At 35.3% G+C, this 21231-nt stretch overlaps 1 protein-coding gene across 1 annotated transcript in view; it reads right to left on the reverse strand.

Moving 5' to 3' along the window:
• Positions 1 to 279: 279 nt before the first annotated feature.
• LOC117569842 (putative uncharacterized protein DDB_G0277255) overlaps positions 280 to 21231 on the reverse strand; it is a 32991-nt gene continuing 12039 nt past the window's right edge. The window contains exons 2-7 of the mRNA XM_034251173.2: positions 10666 to 11052; positions 10352 to 10485; positions 7796 to 8684; positions 7470 to 7727; positions 2948 to 3148; positions 280 to 1144 (exon numbers count right to left, since the gene is read on the reverse strand). Coding sequence (XP_034107064.2) covers positions 578 to 1144; positions 2948 to 3148; positions 7470 to 7727; positions 7796 to 8684; positions 10352 to 10485; positions 10666 to 10986 — 2370 coding nt within the window. The 5' untranslated portion in view covers positions 10987 to 11052 and the 3' untranslated portion in view covers positions 280 to 577. The remainder of the gene's footprint in view (positions 1145 to 2947; positions 3149 to 7469; positions 7728 to 7795; positions 8685 to 10351; positions 10486 to 10665; positions 11053 to 21231) is intronic.

The following is a 21231-nucleotide window of genomic DNA, read 5'->3' on the forward strand; positions in this document are numbered from 1 at the left end:
GCGCTTAAAATTGATAAAACCATTTTTGAATATCACTATTAATTTGTACATTAAAATCGTAAATTTACTTTGTCTAATCGAATTCCAATTATATGATTGACTTTTTTCGAATTGTTATAAAGATATGTTTAACGAGAATTGTCAACTACGAATTTAACAAGTTTGCACTTGCTTCAACTTTTTTAACATATTTGGGAAAAGGTACAGGGTATCTACTCGTTGGTCACTTGTTGAGCTCACACAGTTCTGTTTTTTTTTGTCTGCTTTTATTACAAATCTATATTTATATATATGTGTGTGTTTATACAATAATAGATATGTAAGTACAATTAAGTATATCAATTACGTACATTAATTATTAGCAGCTTAACAATTAATTGTTAAATAATATTAACAAATATTCAACAAAAATGCAGAGAAAAAAAACGTAGTTTTAAAGAGCGCACAAAAAAAAAAAACACATTACAAATTATTTTAATAATAGCATTAATATTAATATTAATAATAATAATAGTATTAACTAAACTGCCATATTGCACAAGTTTACAGTTTGCCACGTTGCACGTTGCACGTTGCATCAATTGCCAAATTTAATGGACTTTTCCGTCTGCTGCGATTGCGGCTGCTGCTGACGTCCATTAATGTTGCTGCTGCTGCTGTTGTTGATGTTGCTGCTGTTGATGTTGTTGCTGTTGCTGTAGTTGCTGCTGTTGCGATTGCTGCCATTCTTGAGTATGCCATTCGATTGTCCGCCGCTTGCCTCAATCGATGGCATCTTGCGCAGCGTCTCTCGCTTTCCCCGCTGCTGTTCCCCGTATTCTCCGATCGTCACTGTGCCCAAACGCAACGTGCGTCGCTGTTGCTGTTGTTGTTGTTGACTTGTTGTTGCTGTTGTTGTGCCTGCTGCATCGTAGTCCGGTTGGGGCGTGGCCGGTGCACGCAGACCGCCCACAAGTATGCTGGGAGTGCGCAGCACCGGCGACAACAGCGGCGACGGCGACGTCGTCGTCGTTGAAGGTTTACTTCTGCTGCCGTTGATGTTGCTGTTGCCGTTGGCTAAGCTCAGCTTGAACTGTTGCTGCTGTTGTTGTTGCTGTGGTTGCTGCTGCTGTTGCTTCTTCTGTGGATTGGCAAACTGCGGTGGCTGCAACACAAAAGTGAGAGAAAGAGAGAGTGAGTATTATAACTGATAAACAGCGTTGCCAACTAAGCAAATAATTTTAATTCAACTAAAGTCGACTCTTCTAATATATTTTTCATTCATTTATTATCACTTCTAAGACTAAGAAATTCCCTATAGTAACAAAGTTTTCCCTATGAACTTCTTATCACTTCTTCTTCACAACTGAAATAAATGTTTTAGTCTGAGCATTATCACATCCTGCTGCTTTTTATTTCTAGGATATTCCACATTGCATCGTCTAAGAAATTCCCTATAGAAACATCTTATCACTTCTTCACAGTTGAATCAAAAGTTTTAGTCTAGGGTATCCATTGTAAATCTCGCCAACGCGTCAACTCACTTTTTGTGATTGTTTTTGTGATAATGCCATAAAAATGTGATTGTGATTGCGTTGTGGTAGTCCACACTTGAGACTCTCTGTTTGTTTGACTAGCAAATGCTCTATAACACTTGGGGCTTAGTGTAATAACTCAACTCGGTTGCTGATTAATAACAAATTGAATTGTGCAAATACGGTATGTGGGCTACTCAACTTTTACAGCGTACTAAAGGCTGCTTTATAGCATGCTTCGTTTGTTTTGCTTAGTTTTACATGTTTCCGCTGAACAATAATTATTAAGCTGACATTTTAAACGTCTTTCACTTACTCATACTTTTTACTAACATACTATATTATAGTTTTATCTGACATTTTATACGTCATTCACTCGTACTTTTAACTTTACTGCAACTATAATAAAGCTTTTCCATTAAAAGCTACAAAAATCACATTAAATATAATATAACATTTGCAGTTATTTTTCTTTAGTTGAAAGCTTTTGAAAACTAAACCCTTTTGGACTCAATATAATTCTTGTTACAGCTGTGATAAGACTTTTTACAAGCTTTTATTTATTGAAAAGCTTATTACATTCAATAGAGCTTTTGCGAGTAATTTATTTAATATATATTTAAAATATATTTTAAATTTACAACAAGCACATTAAATGGAATAGAACTTTTGCAGTCATTTTTGCTTTAGTTAAAAGCTTTTTAAAACTTACTTTTTTCGACTCTCAACTTTTCTACAAAGCCTATTAAAGCTATGTGTATAACTTCATTTAATTCTAGCTACAGCTTGATACAAGCTTTTACTTATTTAAAAGCACATTTTCAAATTAATGTACTTATGCTTTATTTAAAAGTTTATGAAAACACAAGTTCTTTAACTGTCAACCTCAAAGCTCATTAAAGCTCTATGTAGCCTTGAATTTAATTGAAGCTATATTACTATTTCTCTCCACTGTCTATTAATAGCCCCAATTGTTATAAGTTAATTAAATCGAAAATTCTTTATGTTATCGGTCACTTAGTTGGCTGTTTATAAAATCTCTAATCAGCATTGTAACTAAGCTCATTAAAGCTCTTTGTTTTTGTTCGTTGTTGAACAAGGTAAAAGCAAAAAAAAGTTAAAACTAGGCAAAAGCAAAGACTCTTTCGTGAAAGCTCAAAGCACATTTTAAGTATTATCTAACGAATTATCCACAGTTTCTGTTTTCTTTGTTCACTGGTAAAAAAAAAGAAAAAAAAACAAAAAACACTTCATGAGCAATTGCGACTGTCATTAATTATCTCTCTAATTCTTTCTTTTTTTTTTAGTTGTTTTGTTGGTATATAGAGAGGAGATACTTTAGTGTTTAGTATATATACTTATTTATAGATTCCGTCATAATGCTGCTGGCAAAAAAAAAACTTTTGTTAGGCCATTTGTGGGCAATTACTTACCGGCGGTGGCAATTCCGTCGATCCATTGACAATGTTATTGCTGCCGCCGTTAAGCAGCGACATGCGATTGCTTCCGCTGTTGCTCGCATTGCTCGATTTGTTGCTGTTGTTGTTGCTGCTGCTGCTGTTGTTGTTGTTGTTGTTGCGATAGCAACTATCATCGGGCATTATCGAAGTGCGTTTCAGCGTCTCGCCGCGTTCCTGTGAAATACAACAAATTTCGTATATTATTCGAAATTGAAATTGAGATGGAAAAAATTTGCAAAAGCTAAGTGATTGATTGATTGATTGTCTGATTGATGGAATTGAAATGTTAAGATATTTGCAATAGTTGATTGATTGATTGACTGATTGAGATGAAACATTTTTGCAATAGCTGATTGATTGATTGACTGATTGATTGTCTGATTGATGATGACATTCTTTTGCGTCTACCTCGTATGTGGACATCGTGACCAATGGTCGACCCATGCTGACTGGTCGCATCGTTGGCATATCGCTGTCACGCCCATTGATGCCACCGCCTGCGCCACCGCCGCCCCCAACACCATTTTTAGCACGTAGCAAACTCATCGCGTTGACGTTCTCTCTCGTCTCGAACTCTAGCTGAACTGTTGCTGTTGACGCTGCCGTGTTTTTACCCAGACTGGACGCTCGACAATTGCAGCAGAGTTGTCAAGCTCTCACCTGTTGTGAGTTGTGTTGTGCTTTAACAGCTGATAAGATAAGAGGCAACCCATTGAGGAGCACACTCTCACACTCTCACACTCATACCCGACCTATGTTTGCTTTTCTTTTTTTTGGTATTCGCCTCTTCAGTGGTGAGTCATTGTTTTGGCTTCACTATTTGCGGGTGGCTATTGTTTGAAATTGCAGATAAATGCTGCCCAAAAAACAAAAAAAAACAAAATGTGGGGGAAAATCCAAGAAAAGTTAAGGTCACTGGATAAACACACGTGGCTGTCTGTCTGTCCGTTTGTCTGTTTGTCTGTGTGCTCGACACACACTCATACAAAAGCACTTGACGTTGACGTTTCATCAGCTTATGCAACAAGTTTGCCAACAACGAACAAATTCAAGAGACAGAGAAAGGTAGAGGGAGAGAAAGAGAGTTTGAGTATTCGAAGAAAAGGGTTGCGTCAGAAAATGTCTATTACAAGATCAAATGTAATATCAATAAATTATAATAAAGAATACTACTAAAAAACGTTTAGAGAGAAAACTTGATGATTTGTGTGTTGCTTAGAAAGTCTCAAACAGGAAAATTCTATTACATTCTATACTCTGAATTATAATATCAGTAAATTATAATTATTATTACTCATAATAAATAACTCAAAAGAAGATTGGAGAGAAAGTTTAAAGCCTCAATAAGAAATAATTATATATTTAACCAAAAAATATAATATTAATAAGTTATAACAATAAATAAACCTAACGAAAAATAAAAAGCAAATTTGCTTAAAAAAATCAAATAACTAATAATAATATATATATAAACCTAATGAAGATTAGACACCAAATTTGCTTACAAAAAGATAATAATAGTGAACACTATAAAAAGAATGAAGCTGAAAAATTCTATTACAAGGTATAATATTAATAAATTAGAATAATAAATATCACTAAAAATGAATAGAGAAAATGTTTAGTTTTAATAGACATTCTCAATTCAAATAAAGTAATTAATATTAATCACCAATAAGAAAAGTTCAGAGAGAAAATATAGAGATTGTATAAATCAAGGAAATTCCATTAGCAAAAAAATGTAATCGCATCTAATAAAAAATTTGAATAGAAAAGAGCACTCTCTAAACTTTCTTACTAAACTTTTCATTTTATATAATTATCAGTGTTCTTCGTTATTATTAAATTGTATGTATATTGGCTGTGCACAAATCAAAGAAATTCGATTACTAACAAAAATGTAATCACAATCAATAATAATTATAACACAATTAAGAATTTTTACTAATTATTGAAATATATAGTATATCAATAAAGAATAATCACAATAAATCAAATAAAACTTGAATTTGAATAGAATTTTTCTTTCCGCATTATTCAAATTGTCTCTCTCTCTCTCTCTCTCTCTCTTGGCAATTCTCATTATAATTACATAAAGTTAGCATACATTTTATTTCAATAATATTAATTACTTTGCGAAAGTCTAAATCCTAAACTTTATAGGGTATTTTGTAGTACAGCATCGACTGAGAGCACAAATAAGTGCTTCACTTGGTTTTAAGCGGAAAAGCAATTAAGTCATAAACTATGCACAAAGTTTTTGCCATATTTGACATTATTTATAACGCAGCAAACACGGCGCAGCAGCAACCACAAATGGGGTATGCACAACTTGCTGTAAATTGTGTATAGGGTATGCCACAGTTGAGCATTTAAATTTTTGACTGGATGAGCTTTCATTGCTTATTTAAGTTTGAGTTGTGTATGCAAAACAATTTCAGTTTTCAATTAGCATAAATCAGAGTTCAATTGCCCGACGATAAGGGAAGCAAGAGAAGAGAGAGAAAGAGTGTAGGGAAAAGAGAGAGACAAACAAACTCACATATATACCCTAGAGATTAGAGACTGTTCAACTAGTTGGACTCGTTGCCTATCGTCACGTTCGATAAGCTGCACTTTTAATTGGCAAATTCTCGTGATGCCTTTTTGTTTTTGCTCGCACTCTTGACGCTGCTTTTAACACACATACCCTGTAGTTGGAGCTAAACAAGGGTCTGATAGGTAGGAATGTGTGACTGAAATGTGTATAAATTCGTTAATATAATTCATATCATTAAATTGTTATAGTGCCCTAAGCACTTCACTGTAATACTTCTTTCTTTATTCTCAGTTTGTTCATTCGTTTGTCTTTCATTTTGAAAGCACAAATCTGTTAGAGTATTCAAATTGGCTATGTACAACATGGCATTTAATATGTTGATTAGGTATATGCTAAATTTATTATGATACGCTTCTTGCTTGTGTAATAGCTTGAGCTCAACCTATGAGCTAAATATGTATTCTTCTGAATTTGCAAATTAACGATTATAAACAAATAAAAAAAGGTACAGACCGTAGGAAATTATTCAGAAATCACACCAAATTAATATTCCAAAATATACTAAAACATACCAAAGACTATATTTGGTATATTTATATACTACTACATACTATAAAGTACAAAATATACCATGAAAATGTGGTATAATTTGCATTACGATAATATCAATTTAGTATATTTTGAACTCTACAGAATGTATCAGTATATAAATATACCAAATATAATTTTCAGTATATTCTAGTATTATTGGTATATTCATTTTGTATCTAGTATATTTTGAACTCTACCGAATGTATCAGTATATAAATATACCAAATATAATTTTCGGTATATTATAAATTGTTGGTATATTCATTTTGGTGTATTTTTCGAATAACAATAATAACCAATATACCAAAAACCATATTTGGTATATTTAAATACTACTACATACTGTAGATTACAAAATATACCATGAAAATTTAGTATAATGTGCATTACGATAATATCAATCTAGTATATTTTGAACAATACAGAATGTATCAGTATATAAATATACCAAGTATACTTTTCAGTATATTCTAGTATTTTTGGTATATTCATTTTGGTGTATTTTTCGAATAACAATAAAATCCAATATACCAAAAACCCCATTTGGTATATTTATATACTACTACATACTGTAGACTATAAAATATTCTAGATTGTTATGTTATCCTCAAATGACGACTACAGCATCAATTTTTGTCAAATATTTCTAAAATAACTTAATAAATAACTCTTTTGACACTTGATAATAGATTTTTCGATATGCGGGAGAATGTAGCTTCATCTCTAACATTCTGCAAGATGTACGGACGGATGGAGCCTATCATTTGCCATCAATCAAAAAGTGGTGTAAAGCTATATTTTTCAGTTCTTCTGTCAATCAAAAGGATTGCAAATCAGAAACTTTAACTTTTTAAATAAATCAATATGACATTGTTATTAACATTATTTGCTGCCTTTAAGGTCAAGTAAGGAACCGCATTTGAATTGAAGATGTTTGAGTGAAGACGTGAAGTTATCTCTGCTCACTTTTCTTCAACTAATTTATATTCTTTGCACTCTCTGTCTGTCTGTCTGTCTGTGACTTCACTTGCTATTGCGCCCTCATTTAGTTGTCAAGTGTCTACAAGAGCTAACAAATACTTCACATGGCTAACAATAAGCAACAAACAGCAGCAATAACAAAATGCACAACAGCAACAGCAACAACATTGGCAACAATGACAACAACTTTGGCTAGAAATCTAAGCAACAGCGAGACAACAACAACACAACAAGTGTTGTCCGCTCTCAGCTCTCTTGACCTTTGCAAGTAGCCAGCGCCAGTTGCCAAGTTGCAACACTGCAACGAGCAACCAGCAGCCAGCAGCGAGCAACCAGCAACCAGCGTCGAACAACAACTATTCATAAAGAGTTGCAGCTGCTCACCTTGTGCTCGCTCTCATGGAACCCGTTCCTGAACATGCGCTGATGCGCACGCTTAAATTCATCCATCAGCGCGGTATGCTGATCTCCTCCTCCTCCTCCGCCTCCCCCTCCACCTGATGCTGTTGTTGTTGATGTTGCAGCGGGTGGCGCTGCAGCAGCAACAGAATTGTTGCGTTCACGTTTGTGCGACATTTGTGCAACGTTGCGGCTCGCTCCACGCTCCTGTTGACTGTTGCGCTGTTGCACCTGCTGCAGCTTCTGCGGAATGGACAATAATTAGGAGGCTGCTTAGGAGAGGCCACAATTGGTGGTAAGCTGTAACTCACCTCTTTGCGTTTCTTGAGCTCCTCGTTTATGGCACTCGACAAGCTGCTGCTGCTGTTGCTGCCAACATTCCCATTGCTGTTGTGGTTGTGGTTGTCTGTGGCAAGCGGTGCTGCTGGTGGCGGTGGTGCAACCACACTATTGTTGCTGTTGTTGTTGCCACGTCGTATGGTGGTGCTGCGACTAATCGATTGCTCCCCCTGTTGCTCCTGTTGCACATACGTGTTGTTGATGGAGGTGCCATTCTCGCTCAGCTTGATGATCGTCTTGTTCACCGGCGGCAACTGCAACTGCAACTGCAACTGTTGCTGTTGCTGCGACGACTCTTCGCGCACCGCCGTCAAACGCTTCGACTTCGCATCCGCCCAGCACGGACTCTGATCACCCGTCACCGAACTGGCCGAGCTATTGTAGCCACTCGATTCGCCTGGAAAGAGTTCGCAACCCGCCGCAGTGCGGACAACCATATCCAGTTTGGTGGAGCCCTTCATCACGGCAACGGCTTCGCTGAAGAGCACATCGGAGAAATCGATGCTGTTGACGCTGAGTATTTGATCGCCTGGCCGCAAACCCGCCTCGCGTGCCACACTCCGCTCCTTGGTGAACTGCACAAAGATGCCCGGCTTCCATTCGGGTCCCTTGCATATACCGAGGCCCAGTTTGGTGCGCGGCGCCACATGCAGCACCACATTGATGTCGCGACTCGTATTGCGTCGCTCCCGATCGCAATTTCGTTCTCTCTCCCTATCACGTTCCCTTTCACGTTCACGATCACGATCGCGGTCGCGTTCACGTTCTCGCTCGTTGCTCGTCTTGAACGAGCTTTCGGAGGGCGTGCCGCTCACGCTGGGCAGCTTCACCACGTTCCAGGACAAGCGCTCGTCCGGCTGACTGCAAGTGCACAAAGATTAAGAGTACGAGATTAAAATTTCAAAGTAACAATTAGTTGCATATGCTGAGCATGAACTTACGTGCCCCAATTTGTAAGCTCTAGCTACTAAAGTCTCAGAGATAGACGCACTCAAACAAGTGGACGGACGGACAGACGGATGAGAATATGCAGCGTGAAATCAAAGCAACAAGTAGTAGCAAGAAACTGTGCCCTCAAAGTGTTGTCAACTACAAATTGGTAATTTTGTCCTGCAGTATGGATCGTATTACTCATTTTGTGAGCATAATCCATGCTAAACTAAATTTACAGTGCGTAGTTGTCCATTCAGAATGCATTCTATGGTATGAATGTTACGAATGCCTGTCATATCATTTTAAGACTACTTCTTGTCCGGTCGGCTAACAAGAAGCTAGAGTCGACTGTGAGATAGCTGCAAACCATTTTCAATAAAAGTAAAAAATATACCGAGTACTATATTTAGTATATGAATATACTACCATACACATAATAATATAGTAGTATATTAATATATTAAAAAATAAGAAATATAACATTTTGTATTTATTATATTGATATATGCTAATATAATAAATACCGAATGTTATATTTAGTATGTTAATCTACTAACATTAACATTATGCTATAATTAGTATATCAATATACTACTATATAAAACATACATAATATAGGTATTTTTTTTTAATGCTTTCGGTATAATTATTTGGTATATTTTCTAATAAGTACAAAATGTACTAGCCATATTTAATTTCTTTTTATACCCGCTACCCATAGGGTAGAAGGGTATTATAACTTTGTGCCGGCAGGAAATGTATGTAACAGGTAGAAGGAGGCATCTCCGACCCTATAAAGTATATATATTCTTGATCAGCGTCAACAGCCGAGACGATCTAGCCATGTCCGTCTGTCCGTCTGTCTGTATGAAACACTGGATCTCAGAGACTATAAGAGATAAGGCTATAATTTTTTTTCGACAACATTTGTAATGTTTGCACGCAGATCAAGTTTGTTTCAAATTTTTGCCACGCCCACACTTTGCGACACTTAATTTTAAAGCTAGAGTTGCGAATTTTGGTATATACAATAATAACTATAGTGGTTATGATTTCTGAGAATTTGGTTGCGATCAGATAAAAATTGTATGGGCAAAAACGCCTACTTACTAGGGGTCTGAGTTGCTTTGGCCGACAATCTGGTACATTGTGCCGTCTATGGTATATTTTGAATGGTGTACTATATCGATATACCAAACATACCATTTGGTATATTTTTAGTATTTTCGGTATATTTTGAAAATGATACCGCAATATTTTGCCTTTATTAAAAATGGGTAGCGGGTATTCCACAGTCGAGCACTCTCGAGTGTAACTTTCTTACTTGTTTTCTTCTAGCTTTCACATTATGCTTCTTATTCGATTTGTTTTTGTTATAAGAGTCCGAGTGTGGGCGTGGCCAAAATATAAAACAAACTTAAAGTACATGCATATATGGCAAGTGTTGTCAAAAGTTATAGCTTTGTCTTTAGCTATAGTCTCATCATGCATACAGACGGACATGGTTAAGGAAGCAAAAGAGATGTTCTCTCCTGTCTGTTCTTTCCTTCGTGGCTAACTCTTATGATAAATAATTCATTACGTCTTGTACTTACTCCTTGACTGGCAGCATGCCCACGCCACGCACTTTGAGTGTGACACGATCCTGGCTGGCCACCAGTTGAATGAACTCCTTGTGCACTGCATCCTCCAATCGATATCCATTGATGCGCAATATCTGATCGCCAATCTGTCGAATTCAATCAGAGAGAGAGAAAGAAAGAGAAAGTCAATAGCAGTTAAGAACAAATTTTGGGTGATCACGTCAAGTCACAACACAACGAATCGCATCACGTAGCAAGCAAGGTGTGGTTGGGTGTTTGTGCTACGTGTTTGACCCACTGAACCACTGAACCAGTGAACCACTTACGCGCAATCCCTTCAACTGGGCCTCGCCGCCATGCTCCACGTGGGAGACAAAGAAGCCAATGCCATGCTCCTTGCCACCACGCACAGCAAATCCATAGCTGGCACTCCGCTCCGGCGGCACCACCAGCAATCGACGCTGATGCGGACGGACCAAGCGAACCAGACGGAGTCGCGTGCTCGCTGGCATCGCACACCACGAGGAGGCCGCCGTTGTGGTCAGTGTCATGACATCGCTCGAGGCTGAGCTGGTGCTTGATCCCTGCATGCTGCTGCTGCTGCAGTCCGTCGATGCCAATGTCGATGTCGACATCATCATCATCATCTTCTCCCCCGTTTCGATTCCCGCTTCCCGCTTGCTGATTACAACTTTCGACTGCTTCAGGCGCAACTGCAAGAAGAGAGTGAAAAAAAAAAGAAAATGAAAGAGTGTGAGTGAGTGAGGAGTTAACGCAGACGTGAGATGCGTGACAAGTGCTTCAAGCTATGGGCAAAAGAATTGCGGAAGAAAGCAAAGTGAGGAGACGTGAATGCAACCAAAGAATACTCTACTTTAAATCACAAAACTAAGTTAAACTCGAAGTTACTCTTTATAGCATATATAGTATATATCACACCGCTCAATTAGTTCCCGGCCCGACATATAGGGGGCAGTAGTAAGCATATTTTGATATTTGATATTTTTTATGGAAAGTGTCAATTACCATAAGCTCTGTGTAAAAATTTTACAACTCTGCGACCATGTGCTTTTAAGTTAAAAATTTTAAAGTGAAACCACCTTTCAGTTTTTCTACAATATGGAAAAAAAAAGGAATTTCGTGTCCTCATTTGATTGGAAAGTATACGGTATATATGTTATATATAGTACATATTACTGTAGGCAAAAATAAGAATTTTCAATTGAAGCTTCGCGGGTTTAACATTTCGGGCCACTTCTTTTTTCCTTGAGTTTGTAGGACTGTTAATGATAATATTTGACTTTGAAATACAACAAATTCGACAGTAAGAACAAATATGCTTAATTTATACCTAAACTTGTGCTATACAATTTTGTAAACTAATATTGCTTGAATTGTAAAAGACTTCATTTAAAGCAATGTTTAAAATATTTTATCATTTGGGAAAAAAAACACTCTTAAAGATTATTTTAAACATTATAATAAGGGTTATTATTTTTGATAGGAGCATCACAAATAAAATATTTTAAGATACAAAATGTATTTTAGGCTCAAGCAATAATTTATTATTGTTTTAAAAGCCATTCGATTCAAGTGTTATGCATTTATAGAATACCATTTTAATATAGTCTTGACTTTATTGTGGTTATACATATGTAAGTCGAAATCACACTTATCTCGAACAAATCGTATTTTCTCTTTAACTCAAATTTAGCCAACCTCAAACCGATTCAAAATGTGATCTATAAAATAACCAACCCTAACAAATCATTATTAAATAGTGACACCTTGCTTACCATAGTAACAACTATCTCTTTTATATTAAGACTACTAAGTACCGTCATCATTTGGTTACAATTAGATTTCAGTTTCAAAGAGTTGGTATATAGTATAGTATATTTTTAATATAATAGTGTATAAATATACCAAACATAGACTTAAGTATATTTCAGCATTTTTACTTTAGATAAATTTGATGATACTTATTTGAATATCAATACCGCACTAGAATTTTTTTTTGTTTTTTGTTTAAATGTGGAGCGAATAGCTTTCATCATTGTTTCAATTATGTCTCTTTTGCTATTCAGATGTGTTATAGTGTAACCATTAGATGGCCAATCAGCCCTGAGAAATCACTATTATATATTGACATCTTGCTTACCATACTCAAAACTACCTTTTGTATCTTAAGACTACAAAGTACCGCCATCATTTGCCTAGAATTAGATGCGACTTTCAAAGAGTTGGGTTTCTGTTTCTTTGGAAATTTCAAATCGAGTTCGTGTTTACGTTTTAAGCTTTCGAGTCTCACGCAAAAGAGTTGTACAAATATTGGAACAATTAAGTTAACGGTGGCATGAGTAAATAGACTGTTGACTTATCGTGACGTTTTTTTGTTTTTTGTTTTTTGTTTTTTGTGTACAACTATTTTTGCTGCTATTTTTAGTAATTGCATTTCACAATGTCACGCTCTAAGATAAAGATATTTCGCGCGCTGAGAAAGAAATGCTGATGTGAAAGTACAAAAAACCGAACAGAACAATGACTGAAATGTTAGTTTCAAAGATATAAGCTTTGTATGATTATATAAAAGTTCATATCTTATTTAGCGATTCAAAAAAGAAGGTTAGCAATAAATATGTTTTAGCTGCAACTGGGGCAAAGTTGCGTCCATCCATCATAGACATCATTAAGTTGACAAGCGAGACCCTCGAGGTAACAAGTTGGTAATCGAATCGCAGTTAATCATCATCATCATCATTATCATCATCATTGTAGATGTCGAAGGTCAGGGGCAACTTGACGCATTAGATGCATTAGTTAGTGTTGCAATTGTAAACTATGATTGTAATATATTGTAAGTCTTTGGTCTCTGGCTGATTGCATGACACTTCGGACTGCCGCTGATTGAGCAATTAGTCACAGCCGCCTCTTAAGGCGCTTGACAGATTAAAGGGTATCACACAACAACAACAACAACAACAACAAAACAACAAAATAAAAACTTGAACTTGCAATTCAATTTCGAAATTAGGTCGCACGCATCGAATCGAGGCGATGTTTGTCGCTCGTTGTTCGTTCGTTTTGGCTGCTTTCACGCATCACCCAGACAACAACAACAACAACAACAATCAGCAGCAGCAGCAACAACAACATAACAACAGGTACAGCGACAACAACAACGACAACTGTAACAACAAGTTGTTTTGCTGCGTTTCGCATTCGCTGCATAATTTCACTTTTCTTTCACGTAATTCTACGCTTCACTTGCAGCCAAAGACAACAACCACAGCAACAACAACCAGCAACCAGCAACCAAACAAGATTGAAAATTATAGAAATTTATTATTGAAATTATGCGCAATATAATTTGACGTTTTTGTTTATTTCCTTTTTCTTTTTCACTTTTTGTTGGTATTTTCTTTTAATCTGTCATCTCTCGTTTATAAGATATTTTATCTTAAGCTATTTTCCGGCTTATTTGCAATTAGTTTTCTAATTCATTTCCAATGCAATTCCTTAATAATTTTCTTCTCATTTTTCTCGTCGAAGCAAAATCGAATAGCAAGCGTAATATCAAATCTAGAGTTTTTGAGAAATAAATGTATATAGCAAAAAACGGTTCGGATCTTCGTTGCTTTGGTTGACAATCTGGTATATTTTTCATTTTATGGTATATTTGGCATGTAATAGTATCTTTATGTAGCATTTGGTATACTTTGTACTTTATGGTATAAAATTATATCGATATACAAATTGGTATATTTTCCATTTTATGGTATATTTGGCATGTAATAGTATCTTTATGTAGCATTTGGTCTACTTTTTACTTTATGGTATAAAAGTATATCGATATACAAATTGGTATGTTTTGCACTCTATAGTATATTTTGAGTGCAAATGTATATTGATATACAATTTGATATATATTTTACTCTATGGTATATTTTGATTGTAATAGTATATACACTTCAGTATATTTGAGTATTATTTTTTGTATTATTTTTGATTAATTTGATAGATTTGAACATCAATAGAAAAAAACTGTTTCTGCGCATCGCGTGTTCGTAGCTTTAGTTGAAAATTTGGTATATTTTGTACTTGATGGTATATTTTTAACGGAAATGTATATCATTATACAATCTGGCATATTTTGAATGTAATAATAAATAAATCTACCAAATACACACTTAAGTATAGCTTTCTTGATTGTTTCAATTATGTTTGTACAAATTTCGCAAGCTCTTTTACTCTATTCAGATATGTATGCGATAAAAAACAAATATTTCTATTTCTCTATTTCAAATTGTGTGTTAAAATGTGTGTTAAACACTTTTTGATTAGACTTTTTTAACCTAAATTCCTATGATCTACAAAATTTGCTTTCCATTAAAACGTTTTTCTTATTTTTCCATTAATTTCCTATTCGTATTTCCTAATCAATCGAATTCCCCTCATTGCAGTCCTTTCGTTGTGCATTGTAATTAAATACAATCTCACTTAATTTTCTTTTACTTTTTTTTGTTGGATTTACATTATTGGTTAATTCGCAAATTTCCAAATCCAATTCAAGTCAGATTTCCACTCACATTCGAGTTGGCGGCTTCCCTTCAATCCATCCATCATAACATAATGCAGTTGTGATTTACAACGTATTTATTAACTGTTTATGTAGCTCGATAAATCATTCTGCGTTCAATCTTTCATAATGCCAAAATGGAAGCCGGGCGAAAAGTTCATGCCACTTACGACCCGATCCGACCCGCAACATAACTTGCAACTCCAAAAAAAAAAAAAAAAAAAAAGAAAGAAAAACGTAAGCACAGCAACAATCGAGAGTCAAAAAACCAGCGAAAGACTTGAGCAATAAACTTGAAGGGCGCTCGATGGGAGGGGGTCAGAGGTGGAGGGGATTTGTGTGGCGCCACTAAATGATGATAAATAACTGGCGGAAAATTGTTTTGAAATGTTCATTACCCCAGGAGGCGGCATTTAATGCACAATTCATATTACGGCTGAGTATGCAAACAAAATGCTCTCTTTTGTGGCATTATTAGGCGGCATTAAGCGACTCATCCAAACAAAAATACAAACTACAAACTACTTAATACTTGTATAGTACTTATGCATACAACATATTTGCATAGACAGCGAGCGCGTCAAACAATCTTCAGCTTCGGTTCAGTGGCCACAAAACCGATTTTACATTGGCAGCTATGTTAAGTAGCTGTTACGTGGCAAATAATGAGAAAAAAAGTGCATGTTACTTAAGTATTAGACAAGCTCTGCAATTACATTTCATTTTCTGATTATACATGAAAATGCTGCGTGGAAGATCTGCTTAAACTAGAAACTTTAAACATTTTTGACTTATTTTATGTTAATAGAATGTTAACAATTTAAGTAGCAGCAAACGATAAAGTCTGTAATTCAGGCAAGAAATGTTTACTTCTTGTTATTGATGAAGATAATATTTGGAATATTCTGCACTTTGTAGAGTTGTCAACACTTTGACAAATTCAATGTTAGTTGAATGTTAACTATTTTTGACTATTCTGGCTAATAATTAACAAGAGTGTTGGTTGAACTCTGCAATTAATGTACAACTATGTCAAACATTCTGACATGTTCAGAAACTGTTAAGAATATTCTGTAAGTTATCTACTGTTAAAATTTTCTGTACAGAAATTTTAAGTTAGAGAATGTAAAGAAATTTCTCTATTGCGAAAATGTTAATTATTTCTTTACATAAATCTGTTACGAAAATTTTATGTTATATAACTTTTAACATTTTCTGCCCAGAAATGTTATGTTCATTTTATGCTAACAATGATCGATTAAAACACTACTGTAAACATTTCATTAATGCATGATGATCTTCATGTTAAACATGTTAAAAGGCTGTTTATGTTATTAGAAGCTACTAAAGTTTCCTAGCAATTTTCAAAAATTTTAAGCAGCATTTACCAAGTGGAAGCATTTTTTAATTGCTTGTTTGTGAGCAAACTTTCTTTTTTGCTGCGGTTTTACTGCACATTTCCAGCTGCTTTTATTGAGCACAATAACATGCTATGTTGTTTAATGAGTGTTAAAAATAAAAGCAATAGCTTACTTGAGACAATTATTTGTATCGTTATCGATAACAACTCTGCATACTATGTTAAATGACTGTTAATAAAAACAAAAGTTTTGGCTTTAATGTATTTTGTCATGACTGCTAATAAAATTTATAGCTTGTCTTCTATCATTTTGTTGTTTCTATTGGTAGTTTATTGGAATTATCGATAATTTCGATAATACGAGATAAATTTCTAGCTTCAAGCTGCGTATATTCGTTATTATAACAGGCTAAGTTTAATGACAGTTTATAAAAGCTATAGCATGTTTTTGTATTATCGTTTTCTTTTTTATATCGGGATTTTCATAGTCTGTGGAACTATCGTTATCGATAACATTAGATAAATCTCACTTATTATCATTACTATAACATGCTATTTGACTGTTTATAAGATCTTAAGCGTGTTTTTCACCATTGGATTGTTAGAATTGCTTTGCTCTGTTGACAGTCTGTGGAATTATCGATAACAGTATAACTATAACATGCTATGTTAAGTGACTGTTAATAAAATCTAGTCTTTCATCATTTTCTTGTTTCAATTGCCTCGCTCTGTGGACTGTGTGAGGAATTATCGTTATCGATAACAATAGATACAACTCCGATTATTTTCCACTATAACATGTTATGTTAAGTGACTGTTAATAAAAGCTAAGCCATGGTTTTCATTATTTTTCTTATTTCATTGGCCTCGCGTTGTTCACAGTCCGTCGAATTATCGTTATCGATAACAGTATAACTATAACATGCTGTGTTAAGTGACAGTTAATAAAAGCTAAAGCCTTTCATAATTTTCTTGTTTCAATTGCCTCGCTCTGTGGACAGTGTGAGGAATTATCGTTATCGATAACAATAGATACAACTCCGATTATTTTCCACTATAACATGTTATGTTAAGTGACTGTTAATAAAAGCTAAGCCATGTTTTTCATTATTTCTCTTGTTTCATTGGCCTCGCGTTGTTCACAGTCCGTCGAATTATCGTTATCGATAACAGTATAACTATAACATGCTATGTTAAGTGACAGTTAATAAAAGCTAAAGCCTTTCATCATTTTCTTGTTTCAATTGTCTCGCTCTGTGGACAGTGTGAGGAATTATCGTTATCGATAACAATAGATAACTCTACAGCTGACAGCTGACAACACGCTGATTGCCTGACATTCCACACAGTCCACACAACGTCCAACGCTGGCCTTTCATCATCGTGATGGTGAGCAAGAGAGCATCCGTCGTTGATCCATCATCCATCCGTCGTCATTCATGAACCGTCATTCGCTTCCGTTGTTGTTGTTGTTGATGTTGCTGTCGGCTTCTTTGATTGTCGGCTGCATGCGTTTTATCCGTTTTGAGCATTCAGTGCATTGCAGTTGGCCAGATTCATGAGTTGCAGCTAATCATTCATTGCTGCTGCTGCTGCTGATGCTGCTGATAATCGGTAATCAGAGACGCCACAAAATTATTTGGCACTTACAATTACGATTGCAGCAGCGAGAGGGAATTTGGCCTTTCACCTTGATTTGCTTTTTTTTTGTTTTGGACTGCGGCTTTTCTCGGCAATTAGTTCTAATCACTCGCTACTTCCGGTCACGCCTACTCGCCATTCGCCCCACTCGCTTCTCTGTTGACATTTGCAATTGTTTTTTGTGTTTTTGTTTTTGGCTTGGCTTTTCAATTGCTTTCATTGTCGGTGGTTGTTGTTGTTGTCGGGTTGGTTGTTGTTTATGCCTTGACCACAGCGCTGCTGTCATGGCTGATGATTTTAATTTATACAAATTAAACTTGAAATTTCCATAGAAGTCGTTAACTTGTTTTTCTCTCTCCGCTGCTTTCGGCCAAAAGAAATTGTTGAGGAACAACAACCAACCAAAAAAAAAAAAAAAAAAAAACACACACACACAAATTTTATTACAAGTAATTTTTAGCGTTGCGTGTTGTTGTTGATGTTGTTCTGCTGTCAGTTGTTGTTGTTGTTCTTCTTCTCCATCTTCTTTATCTTTTGGCTCTCATGTTCACTGGTTGCTCTTTAAAAAAGGCGGTTGTAATTATTTTTAGCCGGTTGCCTTTTTTTTTTGTGCTTTTAATCGTGACTTTCTCTGTGTATCATATAATAATAAATGTCTGCCTCTGATCGTTGTTGTTGCTGTTGTTACTTTTAGTTGTTGTTGTTGTTTTGGCTGCTGTTGTTGTTGTTGCAGATTTGTCCAGCATCCTCATAAAACTGTAACGAACCAAACTCACATACAACAAGTCAAGTCCAACGAGCCCAACCCAAAAGGCATTCCAATTCATTGCAATCATTCCGTTTTCTTCCCTCACGTCGTCGCATTTAACTAGATCTCCGTTTTGTTGTTGTTGTTGTTGCTGCTGTTACTTTGCTGTGCGTGACATGCGCTCTAAGCACTTGGATTTCATATGCCAGTAGCTTCAAAATACATATTTTGAGACAAATCACACGCATTGATCAAACTTACATATGCTACACAATTTCACTTTACAATCCAATTGAGCAGAGCGCTGTAAGTCAATCAAAAGTTTAACAGTGTTTTAACATGACAATCAAAAGCTGTAAATTATTCTATATATTTTATAAGAATGCAATTCTAGACTACAAAGTGCAGCTAAAGCAACTATTATTAATCTACACAGCTTCCACATTTCTTACGTTACAAAAATCGTGTCATTCGAGTAGCATAGTTAAAGCTGTTAATGACATGTTATTAACATGTTAATGTGCGCTTGAAGTTAGCAGTTATTCCATGCTACATACTTTAACAGAGTGTTAACAGAATGTATTTTTTATAATTTCATTGATTCTATTCGCAACTTTAATTTAAATTGTAGACACAAACTATAACTAAACTATAATTCGCACAGTTGTCAATAAAAGCTTGCACATTTGTTAATGCCAGTCTCTAACATTGTTAATTGTTAATGACAAGTTATTAACATGTTGGAGCACGCCAGAAAAAGACTTAACAGCCGCTTCTAGTGTTAACAACACTCTGTTGAGTGTTAACAGACCAAGGAACTGCTTTAATCTATTTAAACAATTTTTGATTAATTATTTGCAACTTTGTTTTAACTTCTAGACTACAAATTGCACATGACTTAATCATAATCAATTCAGTTCCTAAGTAAAGGCCTTTGTAATGCCAATAACATAAAAGGAAGCTGTTAACAGTAACAGCTGCTTTAAAGAGTTTAACAGTAACAAGAACTGATTTAATCTATTTAAAAACAGATGATTCAACTATAATCAATACAGTACCTAATTAAAGGCATTTGTAATGCCAGTAACGTAACATATAGCTGTTAATGACATGCTATTGAGAGTAACAGTTGCTTTAAGGTGTTTAACTGAGTGTTAACAGAACCAAGACCTGTTTTAATCTATTCATAAATTGATTAATTTATAAATCAAAGCTTTGATTTAACTTCTTGACTATAAATTTCAGATTAATTAACTATAATCAATTCATTTCCTAATTAATTAACATAGCAGGAAGCTGTTAATGACATGGTATTCAAAATAACAGCTTCTTTAAGGTGTTTAACAGAGTGTTAACAGAACAAGGAACTGCTTTAATTTATTCATACATTTATTGATTTATTATACGCAACTTTGATTTAACTTCTGGACTACAAAATACAGATGAATTAACTAACTACCATATATTCAATACAGTTCCTAATAACAGCATTTGTAATGCCAGTAACATAACAGGAAGCTGTTAATGACATGTTATTAAAATGTTAAAGCGCAACTCGAGCCAGAAGAAACATTAACAGCTGCTTTGCGGAGCTAATAACAGCAGTTATTAGCGGGCAGCACATTCAATTTGTGCAGCTGACGTCAATCATCATGTGGCAACAAGCGAGCGATTCGAGTAAATGAAGCATGTTGACACAAAATGTGGCAAGTGCACAGAAAACATGCAACAAATGATAATACTGTAATGACAAGTTGCGGCTATTATTACAGTATGTACGATACATGCAACTTATCTAAAGTAAGTGAATAATGCATGTTGCCACCGCATGTGGCAAGTGCGGGAATATCATATGCAACAGTTCGAAACTGTGAAAATGCTGTGACAAATTGAGTGTGTGCATAATTACGCTTCACTGATGTGCATTTGTTGTTGTCTTGCCACATTTTGTGGCACTTGCAACGCGGCAAAGCTTTGACAGTTTTTTTTTTTTTTTTTTAGTTTTTTAGGTACAATTGCAACTCATGTGAAATCTGAGCACAATAAATAATTAAAAGTTGTTGCCACAAAATGTGGCTAAGCAGATGCATGACAAATCTGAGGCATAATGGCACATTGGCTCATTGGGAAATCATTGCAAACTGGTTGCCACAAATTGTGGCAAGTGTGGAAAAGTGACAAATTTGAGGCATAATAACAAGTAAAAGCAAGCAGAGAAAAAACTAAAACTTGTTGCCACCAAATGTGGCAAGTGCAACACGGCCACAAATTAAGGCAAGAGTGATAAGAATGACAAATTTCAGCTGATTTCAGCTGAAATCGCAGCTCATTAGCAGCACAGTGTTCTTCATGCGGCAAGTTCGTTGCCTAAGTCATTTGATTCCACCAAATGAGACAAACGCAAAAAGAAACTGAGATGTCGACTCTTGTTTTGTGATTTTAATTACGCGTTTGTAACAAGCAGCGAGGGCATTTTTTAATTGCCACATAAAAAATAAAACAAACAATAATAATATAAAAAAATATATGAGCAGCTGACAACAAAACAATTGAAATATTTTGTT

The sequence above is a fragment of the Drosophila albomicans genome, chromosome X (assembly GCF_009650485.2).
Source record: "Drosophila albomicans strain 15112-1751.03 chromosome X, ASM965048v2, whole genome shotgun sequence".
In the NCBI taxonomy this organism is placed as follows: domain Eukaryota; kingdom Metazoa; phylum Arthropoda; class Insecta; order Diptera; family Drosophilidae; genus Drosophila; species Drosophila albomicans.